The 18,336-nt window shown below is 36.8% G+C and overlaps 2 protein-coding genes across 6 annotated transcripts; both read left to right on the forward strand.

Annotated features, from left to right (window-relative positions):
* Window positions 1–4,085: 4,085 nt before the first annotated feature.
* On the forward strand, window positions 4,086–7,987 carry LOC110787950 (heterogeneous nuclear ribonucleoprotein 1). The gene is made up of 6 exons (XM_021992586.2): window positions 4,086–4,290; window positions 4,373–4,413; window positions 4,534–4,697; window positions 6,486–6,585; window positions 6,698–6,867; window positions 7,138–7,987. Exons 1-6 carry the CDS (start codon window positions 4,241–4,243, stop codon window positions 7,690–7,692), a joined length of 1,080 nt encoding a protein of 359 aa, XP_021848278.1. The 5' UTR covers window positions 4,086–4,240; the 3' UTR covers window positions 7,693–7,987.
* A 5,490-nt stretch (window positions 7,988–13,477) lies between these two features.
* LOC130468037 (uncharacterized) lies at window positions 13,478–18,216 on the forward strand. 5 transcript variants are annotated; one of them, XM_056837427.1, is made up of 4 exons: window positions 13,478–14,112; window positions 14,261–14,311; window positions 15,497–15,668; window positions 17,970–18,216. In XM_056837427.1, the coding sequence occupies exons 1-4, from the start codon at window positions 13,984–13,986 to the stop codon at window positions 18,089–18,091; spliced, it is 474 nt and encodes a 157-aa protein (XP_056693405.1). In that variant the 5' UTR covers window positions 13,478–13,983; the 3' UTR covers window positions 18,092–18,216. The 5 variants fall into 5 exon arrangements, 2 of the variants coding, with proteins under 2 accessions (XP_056693405.1, XP_056693404.1); XM_056837426.1 differs by having other exon boundaries at window positions 13,482–14,112; window positions 14,261–14,384; XR_008928328.1 differs by lacking the exons at window positions 13,478–14,112; window positions 14,261–14,311 and adding exons at window positions 14,395–14,591; window positions 14,701–14,843.
* Window positions 18,217–18,336: the final 120 nt, after the last annotated feature.

Below are 18,336 nucleotides of genomic sequence, written 5' to 3' on the forward strand. Positions count from 1 at the left end.
CATGGTATAAAACCATTAAAACCTTAAAATTAATGCTTTAAATAATTCAAACTCTTATTTAAATCAAATTATGTAATCTGAAAGTTAATAATTAAATTACATAAAACATATAAATCTGAAATTCATAATTGAATAATAAAAATCATACATTTAATTCAATAAAACGTAAATTACATAATAAAACATAATTAAAACATTTAATTAGCTTAGGGTTTTTAAGATATTAACCAAAAGGAGGGAAGGAGATGTTGGCCGGCGGACAGGACGCGACAACGGCGGTGGTCAGGCGAACTAGGCGACGCGTTGGGGCATGGTGGTGGTTGCGGGTGGGCTGGTGGTCACGGCTGGGCACGCGGTTGCTGTCGAGAGTAAGCAACAAGCAACGAAGTAAAGAATTGATATGTGTGGAGGAGGGTTGCGGAGATTGGTGCTGGTTGGTCGGCGAAGACGCAGGAACTGGTGGTCGTCGCGGCTGGTTTCGCAGGTGGGTGGTGGTTGCGCTGCAAATAGAACCACGAGTGAGGATGAGGGATAAAACGAAAAGAGAAAGAAAGAAGAAGAGAAGGAGGAGAACGAAAGAGAAGAGAAGAGAAGAGTTACCAGACAACGGAGGAGGAAGCGCCGGCAGTGGTGGTTGATTGACGGCGGCGACGCAACATGGGGAGGCGCAACAACAAGGGTACGTGAGTTTGTATGAGAGTAGAGAGGGAGTTACGTGAGTTTGAGGGTTTGAGAGTTGTGAGGAGAGAGATTAATTGTGAGTAAACAATTGGGGTTTGGGGTTTATTTACTTGGACTTTACTAATTGGGTTAAGATTAGGATTGTGTTCTAGTATTTGAATCCAAAATCGATTAGGATTGTTTTCCAGATTCAAACGTGTTTTCGTAATTCAAATTATTTTCAACATAAAGTTCTAAAATTATTTTTGATTGCATAATGATAGGCTAAAGTCGTATCACCTAATAAAAAATAACCTAAGTCCACTAGCTAGGTAGCAAGGGAAGTCAGGATCGAATCCAAAGGGAAACAGGCGTTCTTTCTACTATCAATTAATTAAACTAGACTATTGGGAACAAGAATTGGTTGGTGATTTGTATACTAAGACTACGAACGATAATTAAACGAATATGAATCAATATATTAAGGAATCTAGGGCATAGGTTCACCAACAAATAACAATCCAGGACAACGAACAATCACGATAATCAACAAAGGTAATTAATTAGACTAGCATGCTCTCTCGAATGGATACTAATCATAGACTTAGAATTAACGGGCTCTCGCTACGTATTAACTCTAATTCCACCTATTGGCACAAGCCTAAACATCAAATTGCATTCCTCGAATCTTAACTTGATATTGCATAACTACCACAATTAAACCTGCGCAAATCTAATTGTATAGTGAAATAAACCAATCAATAGGAATTAATTACAATGCCAACAATCACAATTATTCAATATCCCTTCATGTTATTCAAGGATCTCCAAACCCTATAAAATAAATTACTCAAGCATAATAACAAATAACAAAGTAATTAACATAATGGAAAACATGATCAAAAGTAATTAATAAAGCAAAATAGAAAGCAATACCTAAATGTAGAACAAAAGGATGAACTAAAAATTGGAGCTTTGATTGAAACTAAAAATAAGTGCTTGGAACAAATTTGAGAGAAAACTAGATTAAGAGAAAATAAACTAAGGGTCTAATACTAGAAAATAAGGTGTCTCTCAAATTAACTAAGGCTTGTTTTTATAGTTTGCCAAAATAAAGCCTAAAAAACGGAAAAGTAAATGCGCGAAAAACTGTTGGAGGTTGGCGTCGCCCGATCGGGCGACGCTTCGCCCGATCGGGCGACGCTTCGCCCGATCGGGCGACGCTTCGCCCGATCGGGCGAAGTGCTCGACAGTCGGCCCGATCGGGCCAAATTCCGCCCGATCGGGTGGTTTGCGAAATCTTCACAGCTGCTCTCATTTGGCCGCCCGATCCGGACCAGGCGAAGTGCGCCCGATCCGCATAGATGAATTTAATTTCCTCTTCTTTCCGCCCGATGGTCGCATTTCGCCCTCAGCTCACAGGGCGATTTGCAATCTTCAATATCCTTCGCCAATATCACCGAGTCTAACTCTCGGGGCTCAACCATAAGCATCTAAGGCTCCCGAAAGTCGACGAAAAAGGTCCCGAACTTTCCTCGGGCTCGCGTAGTGGCCTAAATCACCATGAAACGGGTCTAAAAGGACCAATTTCTCATAATCAAACCTGAAACTCAAGGCACACTCAATAACGCATATTAGTACTAAAAATGGCTCCTAAGAGCTCATTTGACACATAAAAAGTACTAAGGGACGGGGGTGAAACACTATATAAAACACACATATCACATAAATCGTTAAAATATTTAAAATGCATTTAAATAAAATAAATATACATTCAATATATGTATACATTTATTACTAAAATTCACAAATTTCATTTAAATATAATTAATTATACGTTAAAATATATTAATAACTTTATAAATTTACGGGGGATTACAGAAGCTGTTGAGATATAGCCACTCCTTGCAGGCATGACCCCGAGGGGAAGACCCACTTTTGACGGTCATGGCTAGCAGCCCACAGACCTTGTATTCCACCCGAGACATCACTTGTCTCAGCGGCCGCGTGCCGGCTTGGTATGCCTTGTACTATGTTCTTGAACTTGCTACTTGAATTTGTATAGGTTTGTATTGATCCACCCTTTTTGTAGACTGATAGGACAAGGATCCCAGTGTTTTGGTCTCTAAAGGAGCTCTGGAATGTCTCTCATACCATTCTTGATGTCGAGGAGACCCGAGTGATTTGGGTTCAGACTGGTTTTGCTCCTTTCTAGGAGGCGGTGAGAGGTTTTAGGGGGATGACGGGCGTCAAAGCCCGGACACAGGCCCTCTTGGAGTGGTGGTGGGACACTACCAACACGTTTCACATGAGCTGGGGAGAGATTACCATTACTCCCTTCGAGTTTTCCATGACCACTGGCCTCCCATTTTCTGAGAGGGAGGTTGCTTTTGACTCCGCCTTGACATGGCGTTCTGCTGGCGTCAGGGGCTTGACCGGCCTTATGAATTACACAACGACGACTATTTTACCATACATAATCGGGTTTAATTTTGCTCAAATCGTATTGTAGGAGGAATAAATGTAAAACGAAACCGAACTATACCGTCGTATCAACTTTCTGGTATTCTAATTGCACCGCTGACAATTATATGCGGCACCCAAACTAGACCGCCGAAAGGGGAGTGCGGCACCCAAATGGAAGAGGTGTGCGACACCCTCACTTAGACCGCCATATAAACTATCCGGCACCCAATTTAAGGTGTCGAAAACCTTGCCATAATTAATGGGATTACATGCTCATTTGACTTATGTATAGTTGAAAAACCTGAACTTTGTTGTTACCCCAATCTACCCACCTTCGTCGTTACTGACTCCATGATTAAAACAATGCAATTCCTCAAAAAAAATCGTAAGATGTACACTATGAAATAAAGTATAATTTCAACAAACAATTGATGGGCAATGCTTTTAAATTCAAATAAAACTCAGTTAACCAAGATTAATTCTCTGGGGTTATACCGGAATATCCAGACGTCGGTTGTATTAGATTTTCGGTGGTAGAATTCGGTAGTCGAAGCTGATTGCCGGTGGTAAGATCCGACAGTCGACTCTAACCGTTTCAATTCACCTAAATTAATTTTATAGGCTAACATTATATTAACTCTTTTTTCATACACGAAATTACGAAAAATTGTTACAAAACATCAAATTGAAAAAATTATTTGAACAAGGAAACAAGGAACGTCAAGAACGGATGCTTTGAAGGAGCACAAGTTGCGTTTGCAGTAGATCATAATTCCTTTGCAGCGTGAAAGTGTAAAGCAATATAAGTTTTAAAATTTAAAAAATATTTTGGTCTTTTACTTGTTTTAAGTTTCATTAAGCAATTTTACATTTAGCGTTTTTCGTACTGCATTTAGTACCTAAGGTAATTATATGTCGGCAAAAAAAACACAGTTTATTAGGAGTATCACCCAACGAAAAGAGTGGTCGATCGAGAAACTTCGGCAACCTGTTTACTTATCTACTCAGGCTCCTCAAACGACCCCAGTCTTCTCTTATTTCCCCGCACATCAAACTTTGAAAAAAAAACCCTAGTTTCTGCAATTCCTCCCTTGCAAATCGCTTTGATTTCACAATGGTTCCCAAGAAAGCAGGCATCAATGAAGTCGACGGCGCTAGCCCAGGGTACCCTCTCTTTCTCTCCTCAATTCGTTATTTTTTTTACAGGAAATCTGGTTTAATTAAAAATTTCTTTGCCTTTTATCAGCAAAATTTTCGTCGGAGGATTAGCAAAAAACACAAATCTTGGTAAGTCTCTCGTATTTTTTTGTTAATATAGTTTCTGTGATTCTTGATGGCGTAATCCCCTTTTTTTGATATGGAGTTTTGATTTTTTTAGTAATTTTCTTGAGTTGTGGGTTTGAGCAGATACGTTTACCAAGTACTTTGAGAAGTATGGGGAAGTGATTGATAGTGTGATAATGAAAGATCGGAACACTGGACAACCAAGGGGTTTTGGGTTTATCACTTATTCTGATCCTTCTGTTGTTGATACCGTCATTAAGGAGGACCATGTGATTAATGACAAGCAGGTAATCTTCTATTTCATTTATCAAATTTTCTTGGTTTTAGTGATTTGATGATGGTGGGGTGTCCCATGGAAGATTTTTCGGGTTCTCGGAATCTTAAGGTCATCTTAGTTTTAGTAATTTTAGGTGTTCGTCTATTATACTCGTAATTCACTTGTGCAGACCTTATCAGAAATTATTTTGGTTTCAAATTGAACTTTAGGGATCCGTTTGGCAGGGCGTAAAACGTTTTCATTGTAAAATGATTTTCCATAGAAAATATTTTACAAGGAAAACACAATTCCAAACTAGTTTTCTTTTGTTTGGTACCTCTTAGGAAAATGGGAGAAGATGGTGAAGATTGAGGAAAGAAAGGAGAGGGGGTAAGGAGGAAAGAAGCAAAAGTGGTTTCCCTCCCTTCCAAATGAAAAAGGATTTTTCACTTTGTAGGGAGTCATGGAATTTTCTTTTCATTCCTTACGCCCTACCAAACAGAGCCTAGAAGTCCTTACATGATTGGAACTTATCTGAACACCCTATGTTTTAAAACCTAATTTTTTTCTTGGTGAAAATTGAAAAGAACAAAGGTACAGAAAAGTATTTAATTTTGATTTTTTGCAGTTTTGGAAATGCTTTTGCTCATTAGAGACATTGGATCTCCCTGTCTATTTTAGTAATTTACATGATTGTGAAGGGGGGATCTACTAAAGGGTTTTTAGGTTATTGGAATTTTGAAATGGAAACTAGTTTTGTTGTCTTTCACCTGGAATTCAATTATGAACTTATCTTATCCTACCTTATTTTAGTTGTGAATAGAACTTTGGTAGCATTTATGTGATTTGAACTTAATTTTCCCAAAGTTATTGCTTTAAGGTGGAAAGAACTAACACTTGGGATTTAACATTGCTCCTTCTGAAATGTTGGCGACGCTTTTGATTTGAACTTCTGCTTACTTTGACCTTTCATACATTGCATTAAGCCGTAGAGATCCCTTGTAAATGGAAGAGTAAGTGATATGTGCTATTCTAGTTCACCAATACACATGAGATGTTCTTTTGGTGGGGCTGATTGGTTTCTGATATCCTTTTTTATGGAGCTTCTTTTTGTTTTTGTGACAAATATTCACTATTAACCGAACTGAAGGTAGATGGCATATGCATGGGAGTTATGTGCTGCTTGGGATGCCTATCTTCCATGAATTAATACTTCTTAACAAGTAACGATTGGTGAATGGGAAACCAAATAAGGCTTTAGATCTAATACCACGACAGTGGTGTTTACTGTCCTCTCTTAAGATCCTGCTTGGAGTATGTATCAATAATATGTCAAGGACCTACTTCATCGAGTGTGTGTGTTTGCTAGATTAATTTTATTGTATTTGTTTGATCGCGTGGTGTTGTGGGGTGAGTGGAGTTCTATATCTCGTGTGAGCATGACAATAACAAACTATATTGTAATAAAGAGTTTTTGGCATGTTAAATTCTATTGCCTTTATAGTAAGCAAATTCTAGTGATGCTGATCCTGTTAAACAATTTTGACCGTCTTCAATTGAATATCATTTTTTGTGAATTATTTTCTCTCTCTCTCTCTCTAATTATTCCAAGTATACTTATACATGCTAATTGAGAGTGGAGGAATGGAGAGTTGAAGTGGGAATGAAAGTACGAATGGGTTAGTGTAACTTGTAATTTTTCCCACCTAGATTGCTTGTGTATTTTCTCGTCAATATTAACTGGATTCCTCTGTGCCAGTTTTCCACATCTTTATTTCGAATGTCCAACATATGTTTCCATGTTAAATAATTGTTCTAGGTGGAAATCAAAAGGACAATACCTAAAGGTGCTGCACAAGCAAATGGTTTTAAGACTAAGAAGATCTTTGTTGGGGGCATTCCGACAACCGTGACAGAAGGTCTGCTACTAAACTAGTATTTATTGTTTTATTTTCCTCTTGGACATGGTTGTTACTCGCTAGCATTCTTGATACTGATTTGCTCAATTGTTGATTCTTTATGTCCGAATAGATGGTTTGAAGGACTTCTTCTCAAAGTACGGTAAAGTTGTGGAACATGAGATCATTCTTGACCATGCTACAAAGCGATCTCGAGGATTTGGTTTCGTTGTGTTTGACAATGAAAAAGTTGTAGATGATATTCTGGCTGATGGAAACATGATCGAATTGGATGGTTCAAGGGTGAGTTTAGCTATCTGGCTCTTTCTTAGGACTGTGTATCCTATGTCACCTCTGTTTAGATCAATTAAACAATGGTGTAATATACCTTATTCTTATAAAATTTCTGTGTCTTTTGTCATCTGTTGTCGGGTTTCCAATTTGGTAGTACTTAAGTCGATCTTTTGGCTGTATCTCAGTATGACCTTTGAAATTATTGATGGGGTTATTTTCTTTTCTAGCCAGGATCTCAGGTATTAACGACTGTAGGTTTTACTCAATTGTTTGTTGTAGGTTGAGATCAAGAAGGCTGAACCAAAGAAAGCCTCAAACCCTTCCTCAGGTTCTGCATTTGGTAGTAACTCTAGGGTACGCACACATGGAGGTAATATGAGGGGGTACCCTGATACTTATAGTGGATTTGGAAGTGGTTATAGTCCTGCCTCCTCCTATAGGGCATTTGGAGCCTACCCTTCTAGGATGGGTGATTATGGAGGCTATGTAGGTGGTGATTATGGAGAAGGTTATGGTGGATTTGGTGGGGCTTCCAGTATGGCTGGGTATCGAGGAGAATCTTCTTATGGCTATTCTGGCCGTTATGGCTCATATGGTGGGGCTTTAGGTGGAGGATATGGTAGTGGCCTAGGGATGTTTGGCAGAGGTGATAGCTATGGTGGCGGTTCTGGTTCAGGGGCAGGTTCAGGGTCAGGGTCAGGGTCAGGTTCAGGTGCTGGCTATGACTCAGCTCCTGGCTATGGCTCAGGTCCTAGTGGATATGGAGCCGGAGCGATGTATGGAGGTAGGGAAGGCTATAGCAGCAGTAGTCGTTACCACCCCTATGCACGATAGATATCCGTAAGAGCCTTACCGTAGTATTTGCAGAGTGTCACTCATATCTCAGCATTTAAGGACTTGAAGCAGGAGATATTCCAACCATATTTCTAGATCAAGATTGTGAGACTGAATTAGTTTCATCTGCATCCATGTTTTTGATGATAGTGTTGGAATTGACTTAGCAAATCTGTGGCTGTTAGCATTTAGCACTATCTTTTATTCTCCAGTTATGTAGTTAGTTAAGATTGTGATTGACTTAGATTACTGGCGTTTTTCTTCTAATAATATAGACATTACATTTTTTGGAACATTTTGAGATTTGTTTTCATCAAGTCATTACGCAGGAAAGTTGAACAATGGGTCTCGTTTTGCCCACTAATCATCTTAGTTAGTAACTGTCAGGGGGTTAGTTACTACTATCCTTCTGTTCAACTGTTGGTAGGTATTAGCAGTCTGTCAGATTTTTTGCGACCTGTAAATTGCTTCATTGCTTGTAAAAAGGTTAATTGTCCAAAAGTATGCTTTACTAATTTAGAATTACCTCTAGGAAAATTGGCTGTTGTTTCTCTTATCCAATTCCCCTCCACTGATTTGTTGCAAAGATGTATTTTCTCTGTTCGTTTCGTTTTTAAATGACACAATTATTTAGACATGTTTGTCATTGCACGGTTTTAAACATTAATATTTCCTATTATGGATAAGTAAAAGTTTAACAAACTTGATTTAAAAAAAATGTTTCGTCCTGCGAATTTATTCGGATTCCATACGACTATGTTTTTTCTTAAGTATAAACTACAAAAGAAAGTCAAACAAGTTTGTGCAAATAGTGTTCAAAACCTGATTGTGTCTTGTAATGAAGAAGAGGAAGTATAATGTTGTCTTCTTGGTTAATAAGTTACATACACCAAAGGTTTGTTGTGTATTCCAGCACTATCCAAGCTCTCCTGCACAATTGCAGTTTCATCATTACTGTGTAGCCGATACCATTGCACAGTGTGCCATTTTTTGTATCATATTTCTATCTAGGGTAAAGAATCTTCCATTACCCAATAGTTTTTGTATCTCGTACAAATAGCTAGATCCTCAGATCGATGTACCTCGGTACTTAGCATGACCATATGAACTATTCTAGCGATTCTAGCTAGATATTTTATCTCCCCATCCACCACTTGCTGCTCCTGCCAACAGAATTATCTTGGAATGCCGACATTACCTTGTTTGCGCCTGTAAGAGCATCTTCAATGGTTGTAGCTAGGGACTAGCTTGAAATTTATAAAAGTTTCAAGCTAATAGCTAGACCATTGGAGTGAAACTAATAAATTAGTTTGACCAAGCAAATTAGCTTAAATAAGCCAATTTGCTTGACAACTAGCTCTCAAAATTGTCAAATAATTAATTGACAAGTGGGACAAATTTAAATAAGCCAATTTGCTTGACAACTAGCTCTCAAAATTGTCAAATAATTAATTGACAAGTGGGACAAATTTAAATAACAAGCTAGTTGCTAGCCATTGGAGCTAAACAATAAAATAGCTTGAAATCTTATGTGGCATAACAAACTAATTATCAAATTAGCTTATCATTGTAGATGCTCATAGACATCTAGTGCTTAGGGATGATTAGGTGGATGTGGCATACTATGATGCACCTTGTCAAATTTTTGCAGGGGTTATTTGGTTGATTATTTCAGATCGAGTGTATAGAAACTATTTCCCAATCTATCTTCTGGTCACTTAATATCTCCAATAACCTGGCTAAATCTCCAATCATCAATCCATCTCCAACTTCAGAGCCTATAAGTGAAAGTCTTGTATGAAAAAAATGTTGTACATAAAGGCCTATATCCTCTAGTCACATACTTCAGTGTTGTTAGAAAAACATAACTTTCGAATCTGACTTTTTCTTTTTACCAGCATTTTGGCCTGAATTGTTTACCTTTGTTTTCCCTCTTTCCAAATGTGACACCCTTGCGGCTTTGATCACAAAAATAACATACAGAAAATGGTTAAATTGTACATTGAAGAACTTTTTAACCTATCATTGTAACAGCTGCACGTTTGAACTTTGCGTCACTTTCAGGAAATTGTAAGTATACAAGCTAGGTTCAATCGCATTATCCTTCATTCGCTGTCAAACCATTTAACCAATTCCCAAATTCCCATAACTCTTAATCAAAGAATTAAAATAATTCACATTCATAACAAAATCCAACTCCTTAAACTTAACAAATACAGCCTTAATCCTACCAACGTCATTTGGAGCACCCAAAACATCAATCAAAGAAACATTCATTCAAGCTTATGATTGTACTTCTTTTGCTTACCAGCCCAACAAAATAACCGAAAGGCGGTATCTGAGTTCGTTTTCACCTAGGTTGAACTTAAAACAAAAGCAATAAAATTAGGCGTCAGTTTATTTAAGAACTTGTTGCAATAATTAGTCAAATTATCTCCATTGATGGTGAACCGTCAAGGATTTCAACGATTCGCGAAACCCATATGGAGGTCTGAAGATTTTGATTAGATTGCATAACGACGTGGGAGATATCTATGAAGGGTTTGATCCATTCAGGTGGAGGGAATGAGGAAGCATCAAGAATACCCATTTGGGTTCAGGGTTTGTTCGAAGGATTTGGAGATGGATTGGGGAGAAAATAATGGCGGGGGACTCCATTGATGAAGGTGAAAGCTAGTAAGGAAGTTGAAAGTGGTTTAAGAAGAACATGGGTTTTTCTCATTGTGAGAGGTTATAGGAATGGTGTTCTTCTCCTTCCGCCTTCTACAGGAGTAACCGAGTCAGAGTGTTCCAACGGGGAAGTCATGTAAAGAGTGGTTTATTTTTAGGAAAATTTGGTAATATTAATCCAACCTTTGGCCGATTTTCTTTGATTAATCCCACCTACGACATATTTTTTAATAATCCCACCTTTATTACCCAACGACTTTTATTAGGCTTAAGTGACCGATAATCGGTGAAAAAGTCATCGAGATGGTGATGAATTGATGATGATGACTGAATATATCGAGAGAGAGTACTGCCACGTAGGGACATATTACCTCCTACAATAGGTTTATGACGTGTTTGGCCCAATAAAAGTCGTTGGGTAGTAAAGGTAGGATTATTAAAAAATATGTCGTAGGTGGGCTTAATTAAAGAAAATTGGCCAAAGGTTGGATTAATATTACTAAATTTTCCTTATTTTTAAAACGGACGTAAGTAACTCGTATTGGTACGGCTTGTTTGGTATTCGTATTGATATATAAAGTTCAACAATAAAGTTTGGATTAAGGCTCTAAACATTAAGTCAATTGTGATAAAATTGGACACAAGTCACCTAATATAACTTTTTAAGTACCGACAAAGGGTATCAATACCACTAACGCAAGTGACTCTTATTATTACTAATTGGTAGCATATTGAAAGATCAATTATACACTAATCAGTTTCAATATAAAATTAACCAATATCAATAAGAATCACTTGCGTCCTTATTGGACACAAGCCAATTGTTGGAGTTTCCTCCTTGAGTTTAGCTGTGCTTCAAAAGGATAAAAGTGTGTTTGTCCCACATTGACAAAAAATAAGAATTTTACCCACTTTATATATTTCCATTCAACTAGTATGTTTGTTAAAAGGCAAGAGAGGTGGCTCTAGGCCACCGCAGGTGAACATTTGCGCGCGCGGGCCGTGCCGAGCATGTCTCATGCGAGTGGCGCGTCCGCGGGGTGTGTGGAGCCCTTTTTTCTACCGCTCAGTCTTGCGTAACGGCTAGTTTGACATATATAGTAACCGTATATTTTCCATAACGGTTACATAATTAATTTCGTCAATTAAGTCATTGATTGATTCTAATTGATTGCCGATTTGATTTCCTTCCGAAATAAATTGGCGAGCGTTTCCGTTGTATATTGAGAGCCTTTCTTCTTCACGAAAAACATAGAAATAACCGGTCTCCATTTTTCCTCTCAAAACACAATTTCTCTGGTCCATTTTGGGCAACGTTTTATGTAACAGTCCGACCTCTAATTCAAGTAATTAAGCAGCGGCATTTACCTAATTCGGTTGGGACATTACTGCCGTAACTCCCTCTTGGAAATTACAAGGCAAACATCATAACAATTACTTTAAATCTCCACAATAATATAATTATTCTTTTATTTCCTCAATAAAGTAACTTTCATAACTTACTAAAGAGTCTTCACTAGAGTTATTATAAACTAAACATTAACTAGGTGAACTTTGCTAAAATGAAATCTTCGCCACTACTCGTTTCTGTCGTCCCCAGCCGTACCTAAAACAGAAAACAAAACGGTGAGCCGAAGACTCAGTAACGTACTATTCTAGTAACGTAAATTCATTTCAACTCATTTTAGTTGACAAAACAGGGAGAATAGAATAATGTAAAATATTTAATAAAATACTATATTAATTCATTCATAATATTTAATTAACATGCTAGTCGCTGGCAAGTATGACATGGTGGAACGTCTTCCACGATGGGTCGGTGCCCATAAAACATGAGGGCCTTGTCTCAATGGGCAGGTGCCCCATGGGTACATGCATGATCGAGAATCGTAACCTGTGAACATATACCCCAAACGGACTATGTAACACCTCGACAATTCTCTCTTTTCTAAAATAACTTTTTAATATAATACGTAGAGAATTATCAAGGCATTATCGCCCGTGTGAAAACGTAATGGCTTATTCAGAATTTTGCAGCGGAAAACATAAAATTAACTTTAGGTTTATAAATAATCGATTACATAGTTAATCCCAAAACCAATCAACGAAAATAAGATCAACTAACAAGCTTAAAGTTCAATTAAACAAACCCAAGTCAACTTAGCAAATCAAAACTAAATACAAGCTCTCTATTCCCGATCCCAATGATGCAACATCTTCAAACCTGCAGATGGACAATGCTTATTGATCCTTAGAGACTGCTCACCAAAGATTGGTCATCACAGGATCAATAAGGCATAGCCATGATCAACATGCACAAGCAAAAGCACGTAATCAGCAAAGCTGAGTACTACATACTAAATCAATAATAATCCTAACATGATTCTATTAAACGAACAATCCTAACATGATACTAAATAAAACATAAGCAAGGATAACCAAAACCTATTGACTTGAAGACTATATTTGACTGAACTAGACCTTCGTATCATTAACATTATTTTAATTGAAATAGTCAATGGACCGAGCTGTCTACTAGAAACATCTTCTTCTTCACTAAGGAAGACGAGGAACGGGCGCGACTCCGTAAACCCCAATGACCTGCGATATCGAGGGACTTTCAAATAAAAATAGAACCGGTGATCAATCCGGCCCCAAAAAAAGCCATAGGCTACCCATGACCCCAACTCCTGATTGTCCGTCACTTTAGACGTGCACAGTCTAAAGCTATTGCTACTCATTTTCACTTTACATGACATAACTTTTAATATTTGGTTATGACTCATCAAACATAAATATTATATTCAACAAATAAACACAACTTCTTTTATCTTTGAATTAAACAAGTGATCACAACGTTCAACCAAGAGCCAATCCCAACTATTTTAATCCTTCCTTTATCCATATTTAAAAACCTTTATTAGGTATAAGGTTCAACTACCAAACAAGGTCCTCGGCCCTTATAAAGTAGTGAAAATCTAAAGAGGAACAACGATCAATAAAGACCCAAACCAATATTAAATAGTATAAAGTTCCCCAAAACCAACATGCTTGCATCAATATTCCATGCTAACATGATTCAATTCTTATAAATAAACACTAGTAGAAAAAACCCCTGTTGCAACCCCCTTGTTGCAGCGTACATGTAATAATACGCTTCAACAACCAGTAGGTCAACGCGGGTCAAACTTTATAAAGGGTTGTTGCAGCGTACAAATTAATTGCCCGCAGCAAGAGAGTTTTTTGCAGCGTACAAAATAAAAGCCCCCTGCAATAGCCCATTTATTTTGCAGCGTACAGATAAAAGCCCGCTGCAATAAAAAAATTTCGCTGCAAAGCTAATTAAGAAAAACATTTCGGATCTCAAACCTAAGGACGCTCATACTCCCTCTTCTTCCCTCAGCTTTCCCTGCGTACTCTCTCACCTCCTCATTCTTCTTCTTCTTCATCTGCTCTCTTTCTCTCTCCTAAATCCCTTCTTTCTCCGCCTGAACCACCACCTTGAATTCTGTCGCTGCCCTACCCCCTCCCATCGTCATCCCCGCAGTTCCTTCACTCCACCACACTCAATTTTACATCTTATCTTTCGCTTCAAGAAATTTGAAAGGGGTGACGTAAAAAATGGGAACCCGAGAAGTGTACGAGGAGAAGCTTCGAACTGGAAATGTGTATCACCATGATCCCACCATTAATCCTGGCCTCGGCACCCCTCGCTGCCCCCGTTGTCTCTTTCTCCTCGACTCCGATTCTGTATATTCTCTTTGACCCTTGTTAATTTTTTATTGTTTTATTGTTTTTCTCTGCCTTTTTCTATGCACATAAACTGTTCGATGATTTGTCTCTCAGAAATTTCTTGCATTTCTGACGATTTCCCTTTTTGGGTTTCTTTTTGATTTAGAAAAATGGTGAATGGACAATTACTTCTGTCTTGCACGATGCTACAGCTGTGGTATGCTCTCTCTCTTTCTCTTTGCTTATACCCAGATAAGCCTTCGAACTCAGCCGCCTTCGAAATTGAGGAGGTATAGTTTTCTAACTTTTTGTATTTGTTTTTCCCTAATTTCGTATTTTTAGGGTTTGCTTTCAGTCAATTCTTGATTTTCCCCTAATTTCGTATTTTTAGGGTTTGATAATATAAATTATTCTTATTCTTATTTTTTGTGTTACTTGATCTTTTGGTGATACCACATTACAACTATTTGAGCCACGCATCTCAAAAATATACGTTGGTAAAAATACTTCTCTGCGATAATGATTATGTTGAAACTACTGTTGATTTGAATCTTTAAGTTTTAAGCATGTCCCTTTTATGTTAGTTTATTTTTAATGACTTCGCAGTGAGTCTGTACTTCAGCCCCTCAACCAGTTGCCTCCTCCAAATGTCAAACGGGAGCTTATAATGCTTTCTTTACCGGCAATAGCTAGCCAGGCCATTGATCCTATGGCTCAGCTGATGGAGACAGCTTATATTGGCAGTTTAGGTTGAAATCTTATTCTTTATTTTGAATTTAAAAAAAACTTTGTTTTCTCTTATTAGTATTCCGTAGATTGTGTCCTTCGGTTCTTCTGGGGCTGTTATAGCAGCAGCTTCAGAAGAGAGAAAGCATGAGATGTAAGGTTAAGAATACCTTTGTTTCCCAGAGCACTATTCCCATTATGCTCATCCCTTTGATTCTTGGTGGCAGAATCGGGAGGCTTTGTTGAATATTAAGGTCTTAACTTTGAATAAATGATAATCTGGGAGGGAGTTTCCCTGGTTAGATGTTTCTATAATGGTCACACATTCACACTTGTAACATTGAATGTGCTAGCTGACTATTTGGTGGGTGGAAAATTATGGCTTTGCTAGCAGTTGTAGCTATGCCCTCCTGTAAAGTTGGTTATATCCTCACTACTGATTTGTATCTAATCACAAATCACGATCTATAGATAATTTGAAGTTGTTCTTCAGTATGTATATCTTGATTTGTCAAAAAATAGAATGTTAAATTTCTGTAAAAAGACTGGGTTTCTTTTCTAGGTAGGCATCCATCATGTATGTCTTTTGGCTTCACCATTTATGTTAATGTGTTCATCTTTTTCGCTTTACTTTTCTTGGTAACTGATGGATTTGGCACATCTGCGTTCTTCTTAGGTTCCACTTTTCAACATAATGAACAAGTTTGACGGGGAGACCATAACAGAAGTCGTGCGTCCTCAAATAGCTAGGATGCGATATCGTGTAACTAAACTGCCACCTTACATTATTGTGCACATGCAGCGTTTCACGAAGAACAACTTCTTTGTTGAGAAGAATCCCACCCTTGGTATGTATCATGTTGTGTCCTATTATTTTGGTGCTCGTGATGGGACTAGTCTGTGTCATCACAAAGTTGGTTTTTCTAATTATCTTCTTTATCTTCCTTTTAGTGCAACTTACCTTGTGTTCAACTGAAACAGTATTTTGTCAAACTTATACTTACCTTGTGTCCAATGTGTAAATCAGGTGTATACTTGCGACACTGTGTGCCTTTCCAGTTTCCACTTCTCTTATTACGTTACTTTTTTGACTCATTTGCCTAATTTTAAACTTAAACTTTGTTTTGATTTATGATTATCACAAAAGTTGAAGATTGTGAATAATGTGTGGGTTTTAACCAAATAGGAAAAGCTTCTTGGATTAATAAGCATTTGTTGTTGTCCAAAGATCCTGATTTGTGAACAATAAACCAAATAGGAAAAGCTACATATTTTCTCAGAGTATTACACTTATTACATGTTTAATATGAATAGTTTTAACTTTCTAACACTCATTCCAATCTACTTATGCAAATTTAAGGCTTGTTTGGTCGTTATAGGTCATATTAGGCTAAAATGAGGCTTTTTTGCTCCCAAATATGAAATAAAGAACCTTAGGACTCATTTTAAACATATTAAATGTTTTATATGATTAGTTTTAACTTTACAAGACTTAATCCAATCTATTTATGCACATTCATGACTTCTTTGGCCGTTATAGGTCATATTTAGGCTAAAATGACATTTTCGCTCCCAACTTTGGTCTAACGAACTTAAAAACTAATTTCAAACTTATTACATGATTCATATGATTATTTTTAACTTTTCAAGACTCAATCCTATCTATTATGCACATTTGAGACTTGTTTGGTCGTTATAGGTCATATTTAAGCTAAAATGAGACATTTTCGCTCCTAACCTTGAACTAAAGAACCTAAAGACTCATTTTAAACCCTTTACATGATTAATATGCTTAGTTTTAACTTTCTAAGACTCATTTCAATCTATTTATTCACATTTAAGGCTTATTGGGTCGTTATAGGTCATATTAAGGCTAAAATGAAGCATTTTCGCTCCCAACTATGAACCAAAGAACCTAAGGACTCATTTTAAACTTACTAAATGTTTTATATGCTTATTTTTAACTTTCTAAGACTCATTCCAATCCATTTATGCACATTTAAGGCTCATTGTGTCGTTATAGGTCATATTTAGGCTAAAATGACATTTTCGCTCCCAACTATGAACCAAATAACCTAAGGACTCATTTTAAACTTACTAAATGTTTTATATGCTTATTTTTAACTTTCTAGGACTCATTTTAGCCCATTTATGCACATTTAAGGCTCATTGTGTCGTTATAGGTCATATTTAGGCTAAAATGACATTTTCGCTCCCAACTTTGAACTTAAGAACCTAATGACTCGTTTTAAACTTATTATATGATAAATATGCTTAGTTTTAAGTTTCTAAGACTTATTCTAATCTACTTATACCCATTTAATTCTTGTTTGATAGTTATAGGTCATATTTAGGCTAAATGAGGCATTTTCGCTCCTAACTTTAAAATAAAGAACCTAAGCACTCATTTTAAACTTAATACATGTTTAATATGCATAATTTTAACTTTATAAGACTCGTTCCAATCTATTTATGCACCTTTAAGGCTCATTAGGTCGTTGTAGGTCATATTTAGGCTAAAATGACATTTTCGCTCCCAACTATGAACTAAAGAACCTAAGGACTCATTTTAAACCTACTAAATGTTTTATATTCTAGTTTTAACTTTCTAGGACTTATTCCAATCCATTTATGCACATTTAAGGCTCATTGTGTCGTTATAGGTCATATTTAGGCTAAAATGACATTTTCGCTCCCAACTTTGAACTTAAGAACCTAATGACTCATTTTAAACTTATTATATGATAAATATGCTTAGTTTAAGTTTCTAAGACTTATTCTAATCTGTTTATGCACATTTAATGCTTGTTTGATAGTTATAGGTCATATTTAGGCTAAAATGAGGCATTTTCGCTCCTAACTTTAAAATAAAGAACCTAAGCACGCATTTTAAACTTAATACATGTTTAATATGCATAATTTTAACGATCTAAGACTCGTTCCAATCTATTTATGCACCTATAGGCTCATTGGGTCGTTATAGGTCATATTTAGGCTAAAATGACATTTTCGCTCCCAACTTTGAACTAAAGAACCGAAGGACTCATTTTAGACTATTAGGACATTGTCATTAGTTTCTTGAATGTTAAAATGTGATATTTAATTTGTATTTAATCTAATGTTTAATTTAAATTTCTGTTTTTGTAAAGGTCTACACTCCGAGGATTGCGCCTTATGCGAGGAATTTGATGTGGTTCGTGAGCAATGGGCTAAGTTTTTTACCAACAAGTATTTATTATTGGCTTTAGCGCGCTTGATCGAGTTGGTTTAGTTGTTATAGAATAAATTTTATATTAAAATGTATGTTTATGTTGAAATTGGAACATATATTTAAATGTAATATGTGCACTTTGGTTTTGGGATATATAGTATACAAAACTCCAGTTGTTGTTTTTATATTTGTTATACAGGTTGCGTTATTCTATTATTGTTTTGACAGGTTTCTATATTTGGTGCAAGGCACTCTAGGTATCCCTAAACAAAATTAGAATTTTCCCGCCAAAAGTGCTTTTTTGC

Source organism: Spinacia oleracea, chromosome 2 (genome assembly GCF_020520425.1).
Source record: "Spinacia oleracea cultivar Varoflay chromosome 2, BTI_SOV_V1, whole genome shotgun sequence".
NCBI classification, from domain to species: Eukaryota; Viridiplantae; Streptophyta; class Magnoliopsida; order Caryophyllales; family Amaranthaceae; genus Spinacia; species Spinacia oleracea.

What these genes read in the sequence shown, in the direction of transcription:
- LOC110787950 (XM_021992586.2), top strand. Translation starts at nt 4,241, where the DNA reads ATGGTTCCCAAGAAAGCAGGCATCAATGAAGTCGACGGCGCTAGCCCA. An exon ending in AGCAAAAAACACAAATCTTG is followed by an intron (nt 4,414 to 4,533) that starts GTAAGTCTCTCG and finishes GGGTTTGAGCAG; the next exon opens with ATACGTTTACCAAGTACTTT. An exon ending in TCGAATTGGATGGTTCAAGG is followed by an intron (nt 6,868 to 7,137) that starts GTGAGTTTAGCT and finishes TGTTTGTTGTAG; the next exon opens with GTTGAGATCAAGAAGGCTGA.
- LOC130468037 (XM_056837426.1), top strand. Translation starts at nt 14,027, where the DNA reads ATGTGTATCACCATGATCCCACCATTAATCCTGGCCTCGGCACCCCTC. An exon ending in TTCTCCTCGACTCCGATTCT is followed by an intron (nt 14,113 to 14,260) that starts GTATATTCTCTT and finishes TTTTTGATTTAG; the next exon opens with AAAAATGGTGAATGGACAAT. An exon ending in TGAGAAGAATCCCACCCTTG is followed by an intron (nt 15,669 to 17,969) that starts GTATGTATCATG and finishes GTTTTTGTAAAG; the next exon opens with GTCTACACTCCGAGGATTGC.